At 47.3% G+C, this 15,831-nt stretch overlaps 1 protein-coding gene across 1 annotated transcript in view; it reads right to left on the minus strand.

Annotated features, from left to right (window-relative positions):
* The window catches only part of ACOT7 (acyl-CoA thioesterase 7), a 181,076-nt gene that overhangs the window by 92,054 nt on the left and 73,191 nt on the right, over positions 1–15,831 (minus strand). Inside the window, exon 2 of the mRNA XM_007942577.2 lies at positions 10,963–11,080. Coding sequence (XP_007940768.1) covers positions 10,963–11,080 — 118 coding nt within the window. The remainder of the gene's footprint in view (positions 1–10,962; positions 11,081–15,831) is intronic.

Here is a 15,831-nt window from a genome sequence, read left to right on the forward strand (position 1 = left end):
GAAGTGTCTATTCATGTCTTCTGCCCATTTTTTAATTGGATTGTTTGTCTTTTTGTTATTGAGGTGTTGGAGTGTTCTATATTCAGTAAGATTTTACTTGCATGTGATATTAATGATACTGTTTGATAATTTCCACATTCTGTGGGATCACTTTTCTTTGGAATGGGTACAAATATGGACCTCTTCCAGTCAGTTGGCCAAGCAGCTATCTTCCAAATCTCTTGGCACAGCTGAATGAGTGCCTCCAGTGGGGCATCCGTTTGTTGAAATATCTCAATGAGTATTCTGTCAATTCTTGGAGCCTTGTTCTTCACCAATTCCTTCAGTGCAGCCTCAATTTCTTCCTTTAATACCACTGGTTTTTGATCATATGCTACCTCCTGAAATGGATGAACATCGGTCAATACTTTTTGGTACAGTGACTGTGTATTACATTATAATAATTGGCTTTTTTATCTTTTCGAGCTGCTCTTTAAAATCTTCTGTTCAGCTCTTTTGTCTTGCCATTTCTTCCATTTGCTTTAGCTACTCTCCATTCAAGCAAGTTTCAGAGTGTCTTCTGACATCCACTGTGGTCTTCTTTTCCTTTCCTGTCTTTTTAATGACTTCTTGCTTTCTTCATGTATGATGTTGTTGATGTCATCCCACAACTCCTCTGTTTATCAGTCACTGGTGTTCAATGCATCAAATCTATTATTTAGATGGTCTCTAAATTCAGGAGAGATATAATCAAGGTCATATTTTGGCTCTCATGGAGTTTTTTAAATTGTCTTCAACTTCAACTTCAATTTGCATAGGAGTAGTTGATGGTCTGTTCCACAATCAGCTCCTGGCCTTGCTTTGGCTGAAAATATCGAGCTTCTCCATTGCCTCTTGCCACAGATGTAGTCAACCTGATTCCTGTGTACTTCATCTGGCGAAGTCCACATGTATAGCTGCTGTTTGTGTTGTTGAAAAAAGGTATTTGCAATGAATAAGTCATTGGTCTTGCAAAATTCTATCGTGAGTTCCCTAGCATTATTTCTATCACCAAGGCCATATTTTCCAACTACCAGTGACTGTTCTTTGTTTCCAACTTTTACATTCCAATCACTAGTGATAATCAACACATCTTGATTGCATGTTTGGTGAATTTCAGACTGCAAAAGTTGGTAGAAATCTTCAATTTCCTCGTCTCTGGCTTTGGTGGTTGGTGTGTAAATTGTCTGGCATTATGTGCCATCAAGTCAGACCTGACTCATAGCGACCCCTCCTTGGGTTTCCAAGGCGGTATCAATATGCAAGTAGATTGCCCAACCTTCCTTCCAAGGAGTGGCTGGTGGGTTTGAACCTACAGCCTTCTGGTTAGCAGTCAAGTGTAAATATTATCCTATCACTGATAGCACTGTACATCAGGATAGATCTTGAAACATTCTTTGTGATAATGAACACCATGTCATTCCTCTTCAATTTGTCACTCCCAGCATAGTAGATCATATGGTTGTCTGATTCAAAATGGCCAAAACCAGTCCATTTCAGCTCACTAATGCCTAGGATAATGCCTAATCTTTATGTGTTGCATTTCATTTTGACAACTTCCAATTTTCCTGGATTCATATTTCATACATATCAAGTTCAGATTATTAATGGATGTCTGCAGCTGTTTCTTCTCATTCTGAGTCATGCCACATCAGCAACTGGAGGTCCCAAAAGCTTTACTCCATCCATATCATTAAGGTTGGTTCTAGTCTGAGGCAGCTCCTCCCCAGTCATATTTTGAGTGTCTTCCAATCTGAGGGGCTCATCTTCTGGCACTATATAACACAATGTTCTAGGGCTATTCGTAGAGTTTTCCTGTAATATATCAGACAATGTTTCACTGCTATTCATAAGGTAAATATGAATTAGCCAATTCTTTGAGAAGTGGATGGCCTCTTCCTTCTTCCAAGTCTGTCTTAGTCTGGAAGCTCTGCTGAAATCTGTCCACCATCGTAACACCACTGGCATTTGCAACACTGGTGGCATAGCCTCCAGCCTCATAGCAACATGTAATAACATACATACATATATATATATATATATACACACACACACACACACACATATATACACACACATATACATATACATACATACATATATATATATGTTTTAATGGAAATGACTTGTTTCCCGCATGCAACACACCAAGGTCATCTCTGCACAATGGAACATCTGGATGTGCCTTCTTCTCTTTAATCGCTGCAAAGGAGTCCCTGCATTCATAGTACTCATAGCGCCAGCACTGCTCTTGGCACTGGGGTGCAGGGAGAACGGGTCAGAGCATCTGCACTTGGGGCCAGCGTTCCACTGGGGGGACAGGTGACAAATGGATAAGCAGGCCAATGCCATATACTACTCCATGCTCTGAAGAAGGCAAAGTGTGGAAACAGGGTAGGCAGAACTCTAGATAAGGGGTGAAGGGCAGCTCTCATGAGAGGTGACACTGGAGCTGAGACCTACATGACCAGGAGTCGACTAGAGGAAGTGGAGGGAGCGTGGGTGTTCCTAGGCCAAGCGGGGAGCAAGGTGGAGGCCTGGAGGGAAGCTTCCAGGCACTGGAGGAACAAAGAGGGGCTGTGTGGGCTGCACGACTGCAGAGGTGGGGGGACTGCAACATGGCAGAGAGGTCTGCAGGACCCAGCCCGGGGCCTTTTGGGGCAGGCTGAGGACACCTCTCAGCAGCTGGGGGTCAGAGAACAAATGCAGAGTCCCTCACTCGCTCTTTTTTGCAGGGGAGGGAGTGAGTCAAATTACTTGTAACTCCACCTCCACCAACGTTACTGAGCACCTACATACCACACCATGCTGTGGAGCTTCACATCACTATACCCTCATATCCACTTCCTGTTCTGAAAAGAACTCACACTGTGGTATATATGAGCTTTCTTCTGACAAGCCTCTTCAGGGGCTCCAAAAGTACCCAGGGGCAAACTATTCCTTCTGTGTGAGCCCTCGCTCCTCAGTGCCCACATTGCAGTGTTGCTGTGATCTTTAGCAAGAGGCGTTTGTGTTCCCCATAATCCAGACACCAACAGAACGGGGGAAAGTAACAGCTCCTCTCTTGCTATGTCCCAACACAGAAGTTTCCAGAAGTTTTAAGCCCAGTAAGACTGGCAAGGCCTCATGTCTGCCCTTCCCAAGCTGGTGGCCACTTATGATCTAACTCGTAAAACTTAAGATAGCAGAGGAGAGTGAATGCTTACTGCATGAAAGCACATTCTCCTTTATAATCACACAATCCCGTGAGGTAAGTTCTGTGTTTCTATTTTACAGGTGAGGAGCCCTAGGAGGTAGATGATGAGTGAATTTGGCTGGGGTGCAGAAAGTGTAGCCAGAGCCAAGCAGGCTCTAGCTTAATTAACTGTTGGTGCCATGCAGGGTGGGGGGATGTGACCAAGGTTGCAGCTGCTCCTGCTGGTTCCCAGGACCTGGCCGAGCAGCCAGCAGGGCGAGCATTCCACAAAGACTGGGTGATCTAAAAGTTCCAAGCACAGGCCACGAGTATGAGTAGCCCCCAACTTATGACAAATTCGAGTTACTTATGCCCCCCCTTTTTTGTACATCTTATCATTAGCACTATGTACTATAAGGCTGCAGAGCATAATTTGCTGGCGTTATTCTCAGATGTTCACTCACAGATGTTCAATTTTATGACTTACTGTTCAAAACACTGTTTAATAGATTTAGTTTTCTAAACCAATCAGGGGCTTCAGATGCTTGAAAATGTGGACCCAAATGCTGATCACTTTGTTAAAGGCAACAGGCAGATTTGGGAAGTAGTGTGATGCTACTGTGAAATATAGGTAGAAAAGAAAACGACCATACAGATAACTCTCACTATTTTCTGACTAGAAACGTCAGCCCCATGCTGTTGTTAGGTGCCGTTGAGTCAATCTGACTCACAGTGACTCTATACACAACAGAACAAAATTTCTCTTTGAACCTATTGCTGCAGCCAGTGTTGCTCCATCCCACTGAAGGTCTTCCTCTTTTTTGCTGACCCCCTTTGTCAAGCATGATGTCCTTCTCCAGGGACTGATCCCTCCTGATAACATGACAGAAGTACATGAGAAAGTAGTCTCACCATCTTCACTTCTAAGGAGCAGAAATTCTGGCTGTACTTCTTCCAAGATATATTTATTCGTTCTTCTGGCAACCCATGGTATATTCTTCACCAATACCACAAGTCAAAGGCGTCAGTTCTTCAGTCTTCCTTACTCATTGTCCAGCTTTCACACACATATAAGGCGACTGAAAATACCATGGCTTGTGTCAGGCACACCTTAGTCCTCAAATTGACATCTTGGCTTTTTAACACTTTAAAGAGGCCTTCTGCAGCAGATTTTCCCAATCAATATATATCATTTGATTTCTTGACTGCTGCTTCCATGGACACTGATTGTGTATCTAAGTGAAATTAAATCCCTGACAACTTAAATCTTTTCTCCATTTACCATGATGTTGCTTACTGGTCCAATTGTGAGGATTTTCATTTTCTTTATGTTGAGGTATAATCCATACTGAAGGCTGTAGGCTTTGACCTTCATCAGTAAGTTCTTTAGGTCCTCTTTGCTTTCAGAAAGCAAAGTTGTGTCATGTACACATTACACATTGTTAATAAGCCTTCTTCCAATACTGATGTTGTTGCATTCTTCTTTATGTAGTCCAGCTTCTCAGATTTGCTCAGCATACAGATTGAATAAGTATGATGAAAGGACACAACCTTGACACATACCTTTCCTCATTTTCAACCACACAACATCCCCTTGCTCTGTTAAAACGACTGATTCTTGCTTAATGTACAGGTTCCACATGAGCACAATTAAGTGTTCTGGAATTCCCATTCTTCTCAATGTTATACATAATTTCTTATGATCCACACTGTAACATCTTTGTATAGTCAATAAAACACAGGTAAACATCTTTCTGATAGTCTCTGCGTTCAGTCACAATCCATCTAACATGAATAATATCTCTTGTCCCATGTTCTCTTCTGAATCTGGCAGTTTCTTGTCGATATACTGCTGCAATTGTTTTTGAATTGTCTGCAGCAAAATTTTACTTACTTGCATGTGATATTAATGATATTGTTCAATAATTTCTGCATTCTGTTGGATCACCTTTATTTGGAAGGGGCATAAATATGGATCTCTTCCAGTCAGTTGGCCAGATAGCTGCCTTCCAAATTTCTTGCCATAGATGAGGGAGCACTTCCAGTGTTACATGTGTTCGTTGAAACATCTCAATAAGTATTCTGTCAATTCCTGGAGCCTTGTTTTTCACCAATGCCTTCAGTGCAACTTGGACTTCTTCCTTCAATACCATTGGTTCTTGATCATATGCTACTTCCTGAAATAGCCGAATGTCGAGCAATTCTCTTTGGTACAGTGACTGTGTATCCCTTCCTTCTTCCTTTGATGGGTCCTGTGTCGTTCCATATTTTGCCCATAGACTCCTTCAATACTGCAATTCAAGGCTTGAATCTTTTCTTCAGTTTTTCCCTCTTGAGAAATGCCGAGTGTGTTCTTCCCTTTTGGTTTTCTAACTCTAGGTCTCTGTACATTTCATTACAATAGTTTACTTTGTCTCCCTGAGCCACCCTTTGAAATCTGTTCAGCTATTTTACTTCATCATTTCTTCTACTCACTTTAGCTATTCTATATTCAAGAGAAAGTTTCAGAGTCTCTTCTGACATCCATTTTGGTCTTTTCTTCCTTTCTTGTCTTTTTAATAACCTTCTGCCTTTGGTCATTAGTGTTCAGTGCATCAAATCTATTCTTGAGATGGGCTCTAAACTTAGGTAGGATATACTCAAGGCTCTTGTAGACTTGTTTTCATATTTTTCAGCTTCAACTTGAACTTGCATGTGAGGGACTGATGGTCTGTTCCACAGTCATCCTTGGCCTCATTCTGATTAATGATATTGAGCTTCTTCACTGCCTCTTTCCACAGATGTAGACATACCCATACCCAGGGATAATTTTGATAATCCAGAACCTTCCACAAGTGGAGTTATTATCGCAACTGACAAAATGCCAATGTCATCCAAATCTTCTTCATCATCAGAGTAAATTTTTATGATTTATGTATTTTTAATGTATGTATGCATGTATTATAATGTATCAGTAAGTTTATATGTAATGTTTCCAACCCCCAAAGACAAAGAAAGATCAGATTGATAAAAGTACTTATAATAAAAGGCAATAATGGGGGGAAAAAAAAGTATTCCACTTCCATCAGAACTAATGATAGAGTCTCCAGAACAGAACCTTATGGTGGTTGGAGACTATCTGCATTTATATTCCCTAGGAGCTCTGCTGGGAGCTCTGGTAGCGTAGTGCCTAAGGCACGTGACTGCTAATCAGAAGGCTGGCAGTTCAAACCCACCAGCCGCTCCTCAGGAGGAAGACTGGGCAACCTACTTCCATAGTGATACTGCCTCAGAAACCCAAGGAGGGGTCACTATGAGTTGAATCCAACTCGACGGCAATGAGGTTTTTTTTTTTTTTTTTTAAGGAGCTCTGCTGGTTTAGTGGATAAGGCATTTGGCTGCTAACCAGAAAGTCAAGGGTTCAAACCCACCAGCTGCTCTGCGGAAGGAAGATGGGGGTATCTATTTCTGTAAAGATTTACAGCCTCAGAAACCCAATGGGGATCACTATGAGTCAAATTCAACTCAATGGCAGTGAGTTTGGTTTTCTTGGTTTATGAGGATCTCTGAGTTTTGGGAACCTCACACTCCTTCTGGTCTCTGAAGAGACCTACTGACCCTGCCTCAGGGGCTTGAAAGGGTAGGGTGGCCCCATCCCTGGGAAGCAGCCTTGGGAGTATTTTGATTAGCATCTGCCTCAAGACACCATCTTCTCTGCCTTGCTCCCAAAGGCACTGGGTGTGGCACTGGGAAACTATGTGAACAGCAGGTTCTGAAGTAGAGTCCAAAAAAACAGCTCTGGGCCCTTGGTTCAAATTCCAGCTATGCCACCTCTCAGCTCTGGAGCCTTGGGGTAGTGACCTAACCTCTCTATGTCTCAACTCCTGGTCCATGAAACAGAGATGATAAATGGTCCCCATGGCCTAAGGCATTTGACTGCTAACCAGAAGGTTGGTGGTTCAAACTTACCAGCACTCCACGGAAGGAAGACTGGACAATCTACTTCCATAAAGATTTACTGCCTCAGAAACCCAAAGGTTTGAATCGCTTTGAGTCAGAATCAACTCAATGGCAGGCTTTTTGTTGTTTGTTTTTTTAAATGGGTGTTGCAGGGATGTGGGGCAGGGTCTGGGGGTGGAGGATAGCAAATATGTGTAAAGTGTCCTGGGAGAGATGTAATACCACGAGAGGGGTGGCAGCTGTCTGCTCATGGACAAGTGGACAAATGTGAAATGCGTAGAATGGTGGCTGGCACCCAGGAAGAACCCAGGAAGGGTAGGCAGTTAAGACCATCATGTTTGAGCCACACCTGCTCCTGTGCCTACCCCACTGCCCCCTGCTGCTACCGCTGATAGCTCTGTGTGACCTCTAGGAAGCCACACAACTCCTCTAGCCTTCAATTTCCTCACCTGTAAAACAGGGTTAATAGAGAATTGCTGGAAAGATGAAGGAATGTGAGGCACTCAGAGCTGTCACTGGCACAACTATAGCGCTCAATTAAAGGAAGTGCATCACAGGATTACCAGAGTGTGTTTCAGGCGCTCAGCAAATACTCACCGAGGACCCTCATGTGACAGAGGCTGGGTATCCAGCAAAGTCCTTGCCCTCGTGGTGCTGACACTCTTGTGGAGGAAGCAGGCAATAGGATAAACTGGTAAAATGAATGGAGTGAAGTAGCAGTGCATGTGGGTATGCATGCCACAGAGAAGAGAAGCTGAGAACGCTGAAGGGAGCTGGGTCATCAGAGCCTTGAAGGAGGTGAGGGTAAGCCATGTGGACATCGAGGGGATGAGCATCCATGCAGAGGGAATAGCCAGTGCAAAAACCCTTAGGCAGGAGCCTGCCAGGCAAGTACAAGGAGCAGCAAGGCTTAGGCGGTGTAGTGTGGGCGGAGGGAGTGATGAAAGGAACAGACATAGGTGATGAGGTCCCAGGGCCAGCAGCAAGGAGAGGTAGGGACAGAGACCTGTGGAGACTCTGGCTTCTGTTGAGAGTAAGACAAAAGCCATGGGGGGGCTCTGAGCAGCAGAGCGACATGACAGACTTCACATGTACGGGGTCCCTCTGGCTGCTTGTAGATCAGGCTAAGGTGGGCCAGCAGGGACCCTGTTAGAGGCTGCTACAGCCATCTAGGCAAGAAGCAACCAGGTGGAGGACCGCAGGGAGGGGTCAGATCGGGAGCTATCTGGAAGGCACAGCCAACAGGATTTGCTGCCAGTGTCCACAGGTATAAGAAAAGGAGAGGGGACACCGGCAGCTCCAGCTTTTGAGAGTGAGTAACTGGAGGCTGCAAAGGACATTTATGGAGAACAGGGAAACTTTGGGAGTCTGGGGGGCAAGACCAGGAGCTTGCTTTTTTGGATATATCAAGGCTGTGAAGCCGATTAGGACTCTAGGTGGAGCTCGGGCAGCAGGCCTGGCTACAGAAGACCTGGACTGCCATTGTGGTATTAAAAGACACAAGCTGAGCAAGTGTGGACAGGGGGCGCCCCTGCCCTGGGACCCAGCAAAAGCCCTTCTCCGGAGTATCAGTCTCCCAGGCCAGCACCAGCCAACTGAGATTGGAGGGTTGTGACCCCCACTCCCTGGGATGCCAGGGGCTCACAGCCCCCTCCTGAGTCTGGGCCTTCAAGAGCTCTCTCTATGGAACTAGCAGCCCTGGAGCATCTCCCAAGCAAAATGAATGACCCCTTCTGTATCCCCAGGCTCAGAGCAGTGCCTCAGAGCCAGGCTCTTAGCCAGGTTCTAGATTTGTAGCTCAGGCCTTCTGCCTGCCTCCTGAGGAACTCGGACATAATTCATCTCCCTGCCCCAGCTTCCACATCTGTTCAATTGGATGATAAAAGTAACCACACCCATCCAGCTGGGGACATGACCATGTACTGTGTCAGTTCTTCAATGTGTCTGTCCACTGAGCTGCTATTAAGGGTGATGGAAAATTTGGAAATGAATGGTGGTGTACAACATGATGAATGCAATCATTACTGAATTGTATATACAGGAAATGTCAAGATGGCAAATGTTTGGTTATACAGGTACTCCTCACTTACGACATATTCAAGTTACAACATATCACATTTACGACTGTCCACACTGGGTGTTTCTAATCCATCTTATCCTATCACTAGTATTATGTTGCAGCACATGATTTACGGATGTTACCCTGTTTCTGTACCTCTCATCGTTAGTAATATGCTGCAACATGCAATTTGTTGATGTTATTCTCAGATGTTCACTTGCAGATGTTCAATTTTTTGATTTGTTGTTCAAAACACTGCTGGATTTATAAAGATACTGATAATAAAAGGCAACAGTAATGAAAATAAAAACAAAACAAAAAAAAAGGGTATTTGACTTACAATGGGGTTGTTGGAACAGAAGCCTGTTGTGAGTCAGGGACTACCTGTGTATATATTTACTACAATACGTTAAAAACAATAATAATGATAACCACACCCACCTCTTAGGGGCAATGCAAGAGTTACACTAGCTAAAGCACTTCAGAGCTTTGCAAAACACTAAATGCTTAGTAAACGCAGCAATTGTAGCTTATTGTTAAGGGTCTCTTCACTCACCTCCCACACCTCTTCTCTTCCCTCACTTCCCAGTCCTGGAGCTTGTCCTTCCCACCGTCCATCCTCCCTTGCCAGACCTTCTTGGACCCTGGCCATCCTCTTGGATAGCCAGCCTTCTCTTGCTAGCCCAGCCTCTAGGGCTCCAGCCCATCCTCCCCACAGCCACTAGAGGGTGCTTTCTGAATGCAACTGGGTTCTCAGGAGACCTTCAACTGTACCGCGTTTCCATAGAATAAAATTCACACTCTGGTGTGGTAGGTGAGCCCTTCTTTCACAGGATGGTCCCAATCTAATCCATGCCCTTCACCCATGCTCACCTATACACACTAACCCAGGCTTGGCTCACTCAACACTCTCATCCATGCACATGCACACACATGCACACACTCTAAACTGGGATCCCCACAGGTGAGTTAACTGGGGCCCACAGGTACACAAAAGCTGTAGGCAGCAGCAAGACAGACAGACAGACTGTTCCCTAGCACCCACATGCTGGCCCTCTCTCCCTGCAGCCTTCAGAGGACATGTCAGATCCCACAAGGCTGGAGAAACAGCAGGAGATGACAGGGTGACAGCTGTGCAGCAGCCCTGAAGTTCTGAAAACAGAAAGCCATCACCTTAGCCTGTGCCAGACACTGCTCTGCATATGAGTGGGCATACCACTGAGGGCTCCATCAGGGGCACCTTTGTGCCAGGGCCTGCTGGGTCTTATGGCTGAGGATGCTGAGCGCAGAAGACACTTGCCCAAGGCATACAGCTGGGGCAGAGGTAGTAGTGCCCACGTTGCTGCCCTTGACTGTCACTGCCACTCACACGGGCATGGAAAAGCTTCTGATCAGAGTCAAGAGCCAGTGAGACCTCAAGACGTGGGATTCAGGAAACTAAAACTCCTCTGGAATGGAGAGAAGAGGTGCTAAAAAGACAGCTGTAGGCTGGCTCTCAGCTGTCTTCAAGTGGCCTCCCCCTCTTCCTTAATGAAGCCAAAAGCAAAGTCAACCAAGGGGACCTGTTCAGGGTCTGACTGGGCCAGGACTTCCTGATGCCCCAAGGCTCCAGGCGAGGGCCCTAAAAGACTCCCTTCCTGACCCAACACTGGGTCAGGATTTGCTCGTACAGGTGTTGTGCACACAGGGAATTCCTCCAGGCCTCCTAGGGTTTGGAATTTTCTGCTGATCCCAGCCCCATTTGGGGGAGAAGGGACACCCAGACACTTACCCCATTCTGGCTGTTACAATGGCGGGTGCTGATGATGGCCCCTGCTTCCTCGATCATCTTCAGGATGGTCCCTCCATGGACATTGCCAGCAACATTGGCGTCATCTGGCCGCATGATCCTAGGGGAGAGGAGAGGGCACAGGGTGAAGTAAAGCCTCCATGAGAAGGACATCACTCATGCACTAATGCCAGTCCCAGAGAAAGGGAGACAGTCCCTGGGAGGGCTCGATGATCCCAAGGAAGAAAAAGGAATTTTCCACCAATTTGGGCTCTCCCTAGATGGGGAGTTCATCAGGCAAGGACAGAACATGGTAGGCCAGGGAGAATTCCACAGGCCCAGCTTCCTTGGGATGGAGAAGGCAATAGAGGGGGGACCACCGCTTCCCCTGCCCCAGTCACAGACCTGACCTGGCCCCTGGAGAGAATCCTGCCCTGGCTAGGAAGAGCCCATAGCTAAGGCCTTTGGTAAAGCCACCAAGCCCAGGTGCCAGAGTTCCCACTGCACCATCTCCCTTTGTCCCCAGACCCCCAAAGGCCAGGCTCACCAACACTACTAAGCTGACAGGCATGAGGACACAGTCTTGGGGTGTGAACAAGTATATTCCCAAAACCCAATTTCATCAAGAGTCTCAAGGAGGCTGGCCCTGTGTGGCCACAGTTGTTCTGAGAACTGGGAACAGCGAAAGCTTCAGGACCTCTAGGTCCCCTTGGCCAGCAGGTTATAACTCTCTTATCACCAGCTCCCCTCTCCTCTAGTGTGTTCCCAGCCTCAGGGGCACTATGAGGCAGTGTTGATCCCTTGGGTTTGAGCTGGGAACCCTCCAGAGAGGTCAGGGAGAACGGAGAGAGCATGCCCTAGCCATGGGCAGTGGCAGCAAAAAGCTTAATAAGAGATTTGGAATTTCAAACTGACCACATGGGTAGCACCAAAGAGCCTGGCACTCTGCCAGACAACCATCTGGCTAATTAAATCCACCCTTGCCAGCCATAGACCCAGAAGCAGGTGACTGGCACTGTGGACATGCCTGGGGTTCCAACATACCCAGCACCCACCCCACCTACTGCCTTGCCCAGCCTGCCTCAGCACCCACTGGCCAGTGTGGTACCCTGAGACTGGCGCTTGCCCCTCCTAACTTCTTCTAACAGCTCAGAGGTTAAGCAAGTCAGTGTCTGGGACTGAATCCTGGTTCCATCTCTTACTAGCTAAATGACCTAGGCAAGTTGACAAACTCTCAACTCCCCCACTTCCCCACCTGTAAAATGGGTGTAGTACTAATGGTGTCACCTCACTTGACCGTGAGAAAGTCTGAAGATCATGTGATAACGAGAAAAAATTAAAGATGTCCACAATTTCATTCTACTTGTACCTACTATAACGTCCATGGAAGCAGCAGCCAAGAAGTCTACGACATATTGCATTGCACAAATCTGCAGTCAAAGACCTCTTCAAATTGTTAAAAAACAAAGATGTCACTCTGATAACTAAGGCGCGCCTGACCCACACCAAGGTCTTCTCAATTGCCTCCTATGCATGTTAGAACTGGACAATAAGAAAGAAAGACAAAAGAAGAACAGGTGCATTTCAATATACCATGGACTGCCAGAAGAATGAGCAAATCTATCTCAGAGGAAATACAACTGGAATGTCCCTTAGCAGCAAGGATGGTGAGACTGGCATGCTTACTCTGGACAGATCAGTGGACTCAGGAAAAGACCAGTAGCTACAAACGGACACCATCATGGTTGGCAGAGTAGAGGATCAACAAAAATGAGGGAGCCCCTCAATGTGATAGATTGCCACAATGGCCGTAAACATACCCACCCATCATGAAGTTGGTGCAGGGCTGAGCAGTTTCATTCTCTAATACATGGGAGTGGCCATGAGTTAGAGCTGACTCAAGGGAACCTAACAACAACATTGCAGATAATGAGCTCGGCGGCAGTAGGAGGTTCTCAAAAAAGACTAATCACTGGTGTTTTCCCCTCTTCTGTAAGTATGCAGCCCATCTACTGCAAATAGGTTGGAAGTTCCAAGGAAGATATCACTTCTAGAGGCAACGAGCACACACATCTCAAGGCAGGCCATGTCTGCACCTGTTGCCCATCCCCAAATGGCAGCCCTGCACCCATGTAAGATGTGGCCACATGGGCCGTTCATGCCAACAAGTCTCCATTGGTCAGGGCCCCCAAGAGCTCCACAGATAGCTCGGGGGCAGCAGGATCACAGTGACACAGAAGTGGCAAGGGATCAGCCAAGACCATGGCAGCTAGCACAGGGACCAGCTTTACTCGGTTTCTCAAATATTCATTCAAAAATATTACAAAGTTTTAAAAAATTAAGCTTATATGATTAAGTATTTTCAAAAGTTTGAGGTGAGAGCGAGCCAATGCAAATAGCAAAATTATTGCATTGACTTCTTTCCTTTTCATTCGTGTGTTAACTCACTGGTTTTCAATTGCGCCAAGAAGGGTTTCCCTGAGCTTGGTTGGGCAGGGATCCGCTACCAGTGGGCAGGTGGCCAGCTCCTCTGCAGCAGGTGCTTTCCTGTACTGGGCACAGGTTCAGGTTGTGGCTCGGCTATGGCTGGATGGGGAGCCCCAGATCCCAGACCAACCAGGAAACATAGGTATAGCCCTCCCCAGGAGCACAGGAGGCTGCCTCTGGAGTGGGGTCTGCCTTTGTAAGCCTCACTTTGCCTGTCTGTAAAGTGGGGCTATATTACCAGGCTGGCCTTGGTGACACTCACTGCAAGCCTGGGGAGAAGCAGAGAGATGGTGCAGAGCCAGGAGGAAGTGGATGCCATCGAGGATGGCAGACAAGGAGGCAGCTGAGATAGAAGACAAGGGCAGCACCTGGGGCCTGGGACAGAGCCTGGAGCCACCTGGCCACTGAGGAGTTAAAGTGAAGAGCTGGTGGCCCATCCCAGGAACCCTGAACCTCCTCCACCATTCTGCTGCCCCAGGGATTTCCAGCAGCTTGGCACCTTCCCAGGGAGAAAACTCCTGGCAGGGAGGCAGAACAGGAGGAAGGAAGGAAGGAAAGAAAACACCAGGAACATCAGACTGCATGCTCTCCACTCTCCGCCCTGAGGGCTTCCTGGTCGCAAGTCTCTCATATCCCACTGTCCTGCTCACACTTCCCTCCACACCCTGGCCCACAAAGGGACTGTCTCCATTCTTTGAGCCAACTGGCCACCCAGGACCACAGTTTCAGCTCTCAGTCCAGGCCAAATCTTTCCTCTAAAGGGCCTATTCTTGACTCAGCATCCTACTGGAGCCTCAAATGTCAGTGGGCCAAAGCCCACTCACCCCCTCTACCCGCAAATCAGACGCCTCCCTGCACCAATGGCACCTCCCTGCACCAATGGCACCTCCCTGCACCAATGGCACCTCCCTGCACCAATGGTGGCACTGGCATCACCCTGGTTCCCTTCCTTCTTTCATGCACTCCCACACTGAGCCTCCAGCTCCCCTCCTCCTCCCTCTCCACTCATCTTCCTTTCCTTCTACCCTTCCTTTCCTCTTTCTTCCTGCTTCTCCCTCCTTACTTTCCTCCTTCCTTCTAAGCATCCAGGCCCCTCACCCATCCAATCCCTCTCAGGCTTCTCTCCTGATCTTACTTTCCCCAGAGTGCCCCTCCCCCATGGCCTGGCCAAGAACCCTCCAACCCCAGCCAGGGCCATAAACGACCAACCCGTCATCTGTCATCTTCCACCTTGTCATCTGTCATCTTCCACCTTCCGGGGCAGGTGTGTAGAATGAAGGTGGGAGAATGCATGACCTTCGACCCTCATTTGAGCTTTTGTTTCCCATTTTTGATAAAGTTATGGGTAGGAGGGAGCTGCTTCACTTTCCTCTTTAGCATCCAAAAAGAAAGAAAACTCAGCAGAGCAAGTTCAGTGCTAAGCAGTGCTACCACCTCCTGGCTGGCAAGCCAAGGGACAAACGGGCACGCACTGGGACAGCAGCCATGTAGGAATTTGGGACCAGGATGCCAACAGTCCTAGACTTCACAGAGAAGCTAGAGCTGCAGATTTCGATGAGAAACCTCTCACTGTTTGAGTGGCCATACCTGATGACATGAATTTCAACCCTGGGTGGGCCAGCTAGAGTAGGCATCACAGACTGTAATGGGGCACCCCTGGGGCCTGTCTCCAACCTCAATCACACCACTCTCTCCCACCTCTCTCTACTGCTCTGCCCAAACTGGTCCTGCACTCCTTCCCACCTCTTCCAGCCTCAGAAACTTCCAGAGAAAGCAGCAGCTGGGCCACTGTAAATGTCTCCCTGCACACGCCACCTTCATCCTCTCAGCTACGGTTGCTGTCATCTTCCCTCACCAGGGCAAAGCACTGGGCATTGTCAACCCCCATCCTCGGGCTCTCCCTGTCCCTGCAGCCAAGCATTAGACAGGGCCTACTGACTTTATGTCTAGAATGTCCTCATGTCACCCACGGCCCCGCCCCCTTTCTACTCCAGCTGCCCACATCAGAACTACACTCATCCAGACATCAACAAAAGCCAACCGAGGAGTTCCCGCAAGATGGCAGACTAGGCAGAAGGACTGCACAGACCCTCTTCAACAAAGAAAAGGGAAACCAATTAAGACAGACACAGAATATAATCCTGGACCCCTGAGCCTTGAAGGGAAGGATACAGAAGTGGACTAAACCCCAACTAGGAGAAAAATTTGCAGGAAAATACCAAAAAAGGAGACATACGGAGCTGCGGTCTAGCGGCAACCTGAGCGACCCTGACAGCACAGACGGCTTGGATATTCCCGAGTGGTGGTAGGACCTAAAAATTAACCTAAAAATCACCCTGCTAGCCAGGGACTGCATGGACTGTGCACGGTGGCTGGGGAACAAAC

The sequence above is a fragment of the Orycteropus afer genome, unplaced genomic scaffold (genome assembly GCF_000298275.1).
Source record: "Orycteropus afer afer isolate SDZICR_OR568_19922 unplaced genomic scaffold, OryAfe1.0 scaffold00094, whole genome shotgun sequence".
Lineage (NCBI taxonomy): Eukaryota > Metazoa > Chordata > Mammalia > Tubulidentata > Orycteropodidae > Orycteropus > Orycteropus afer.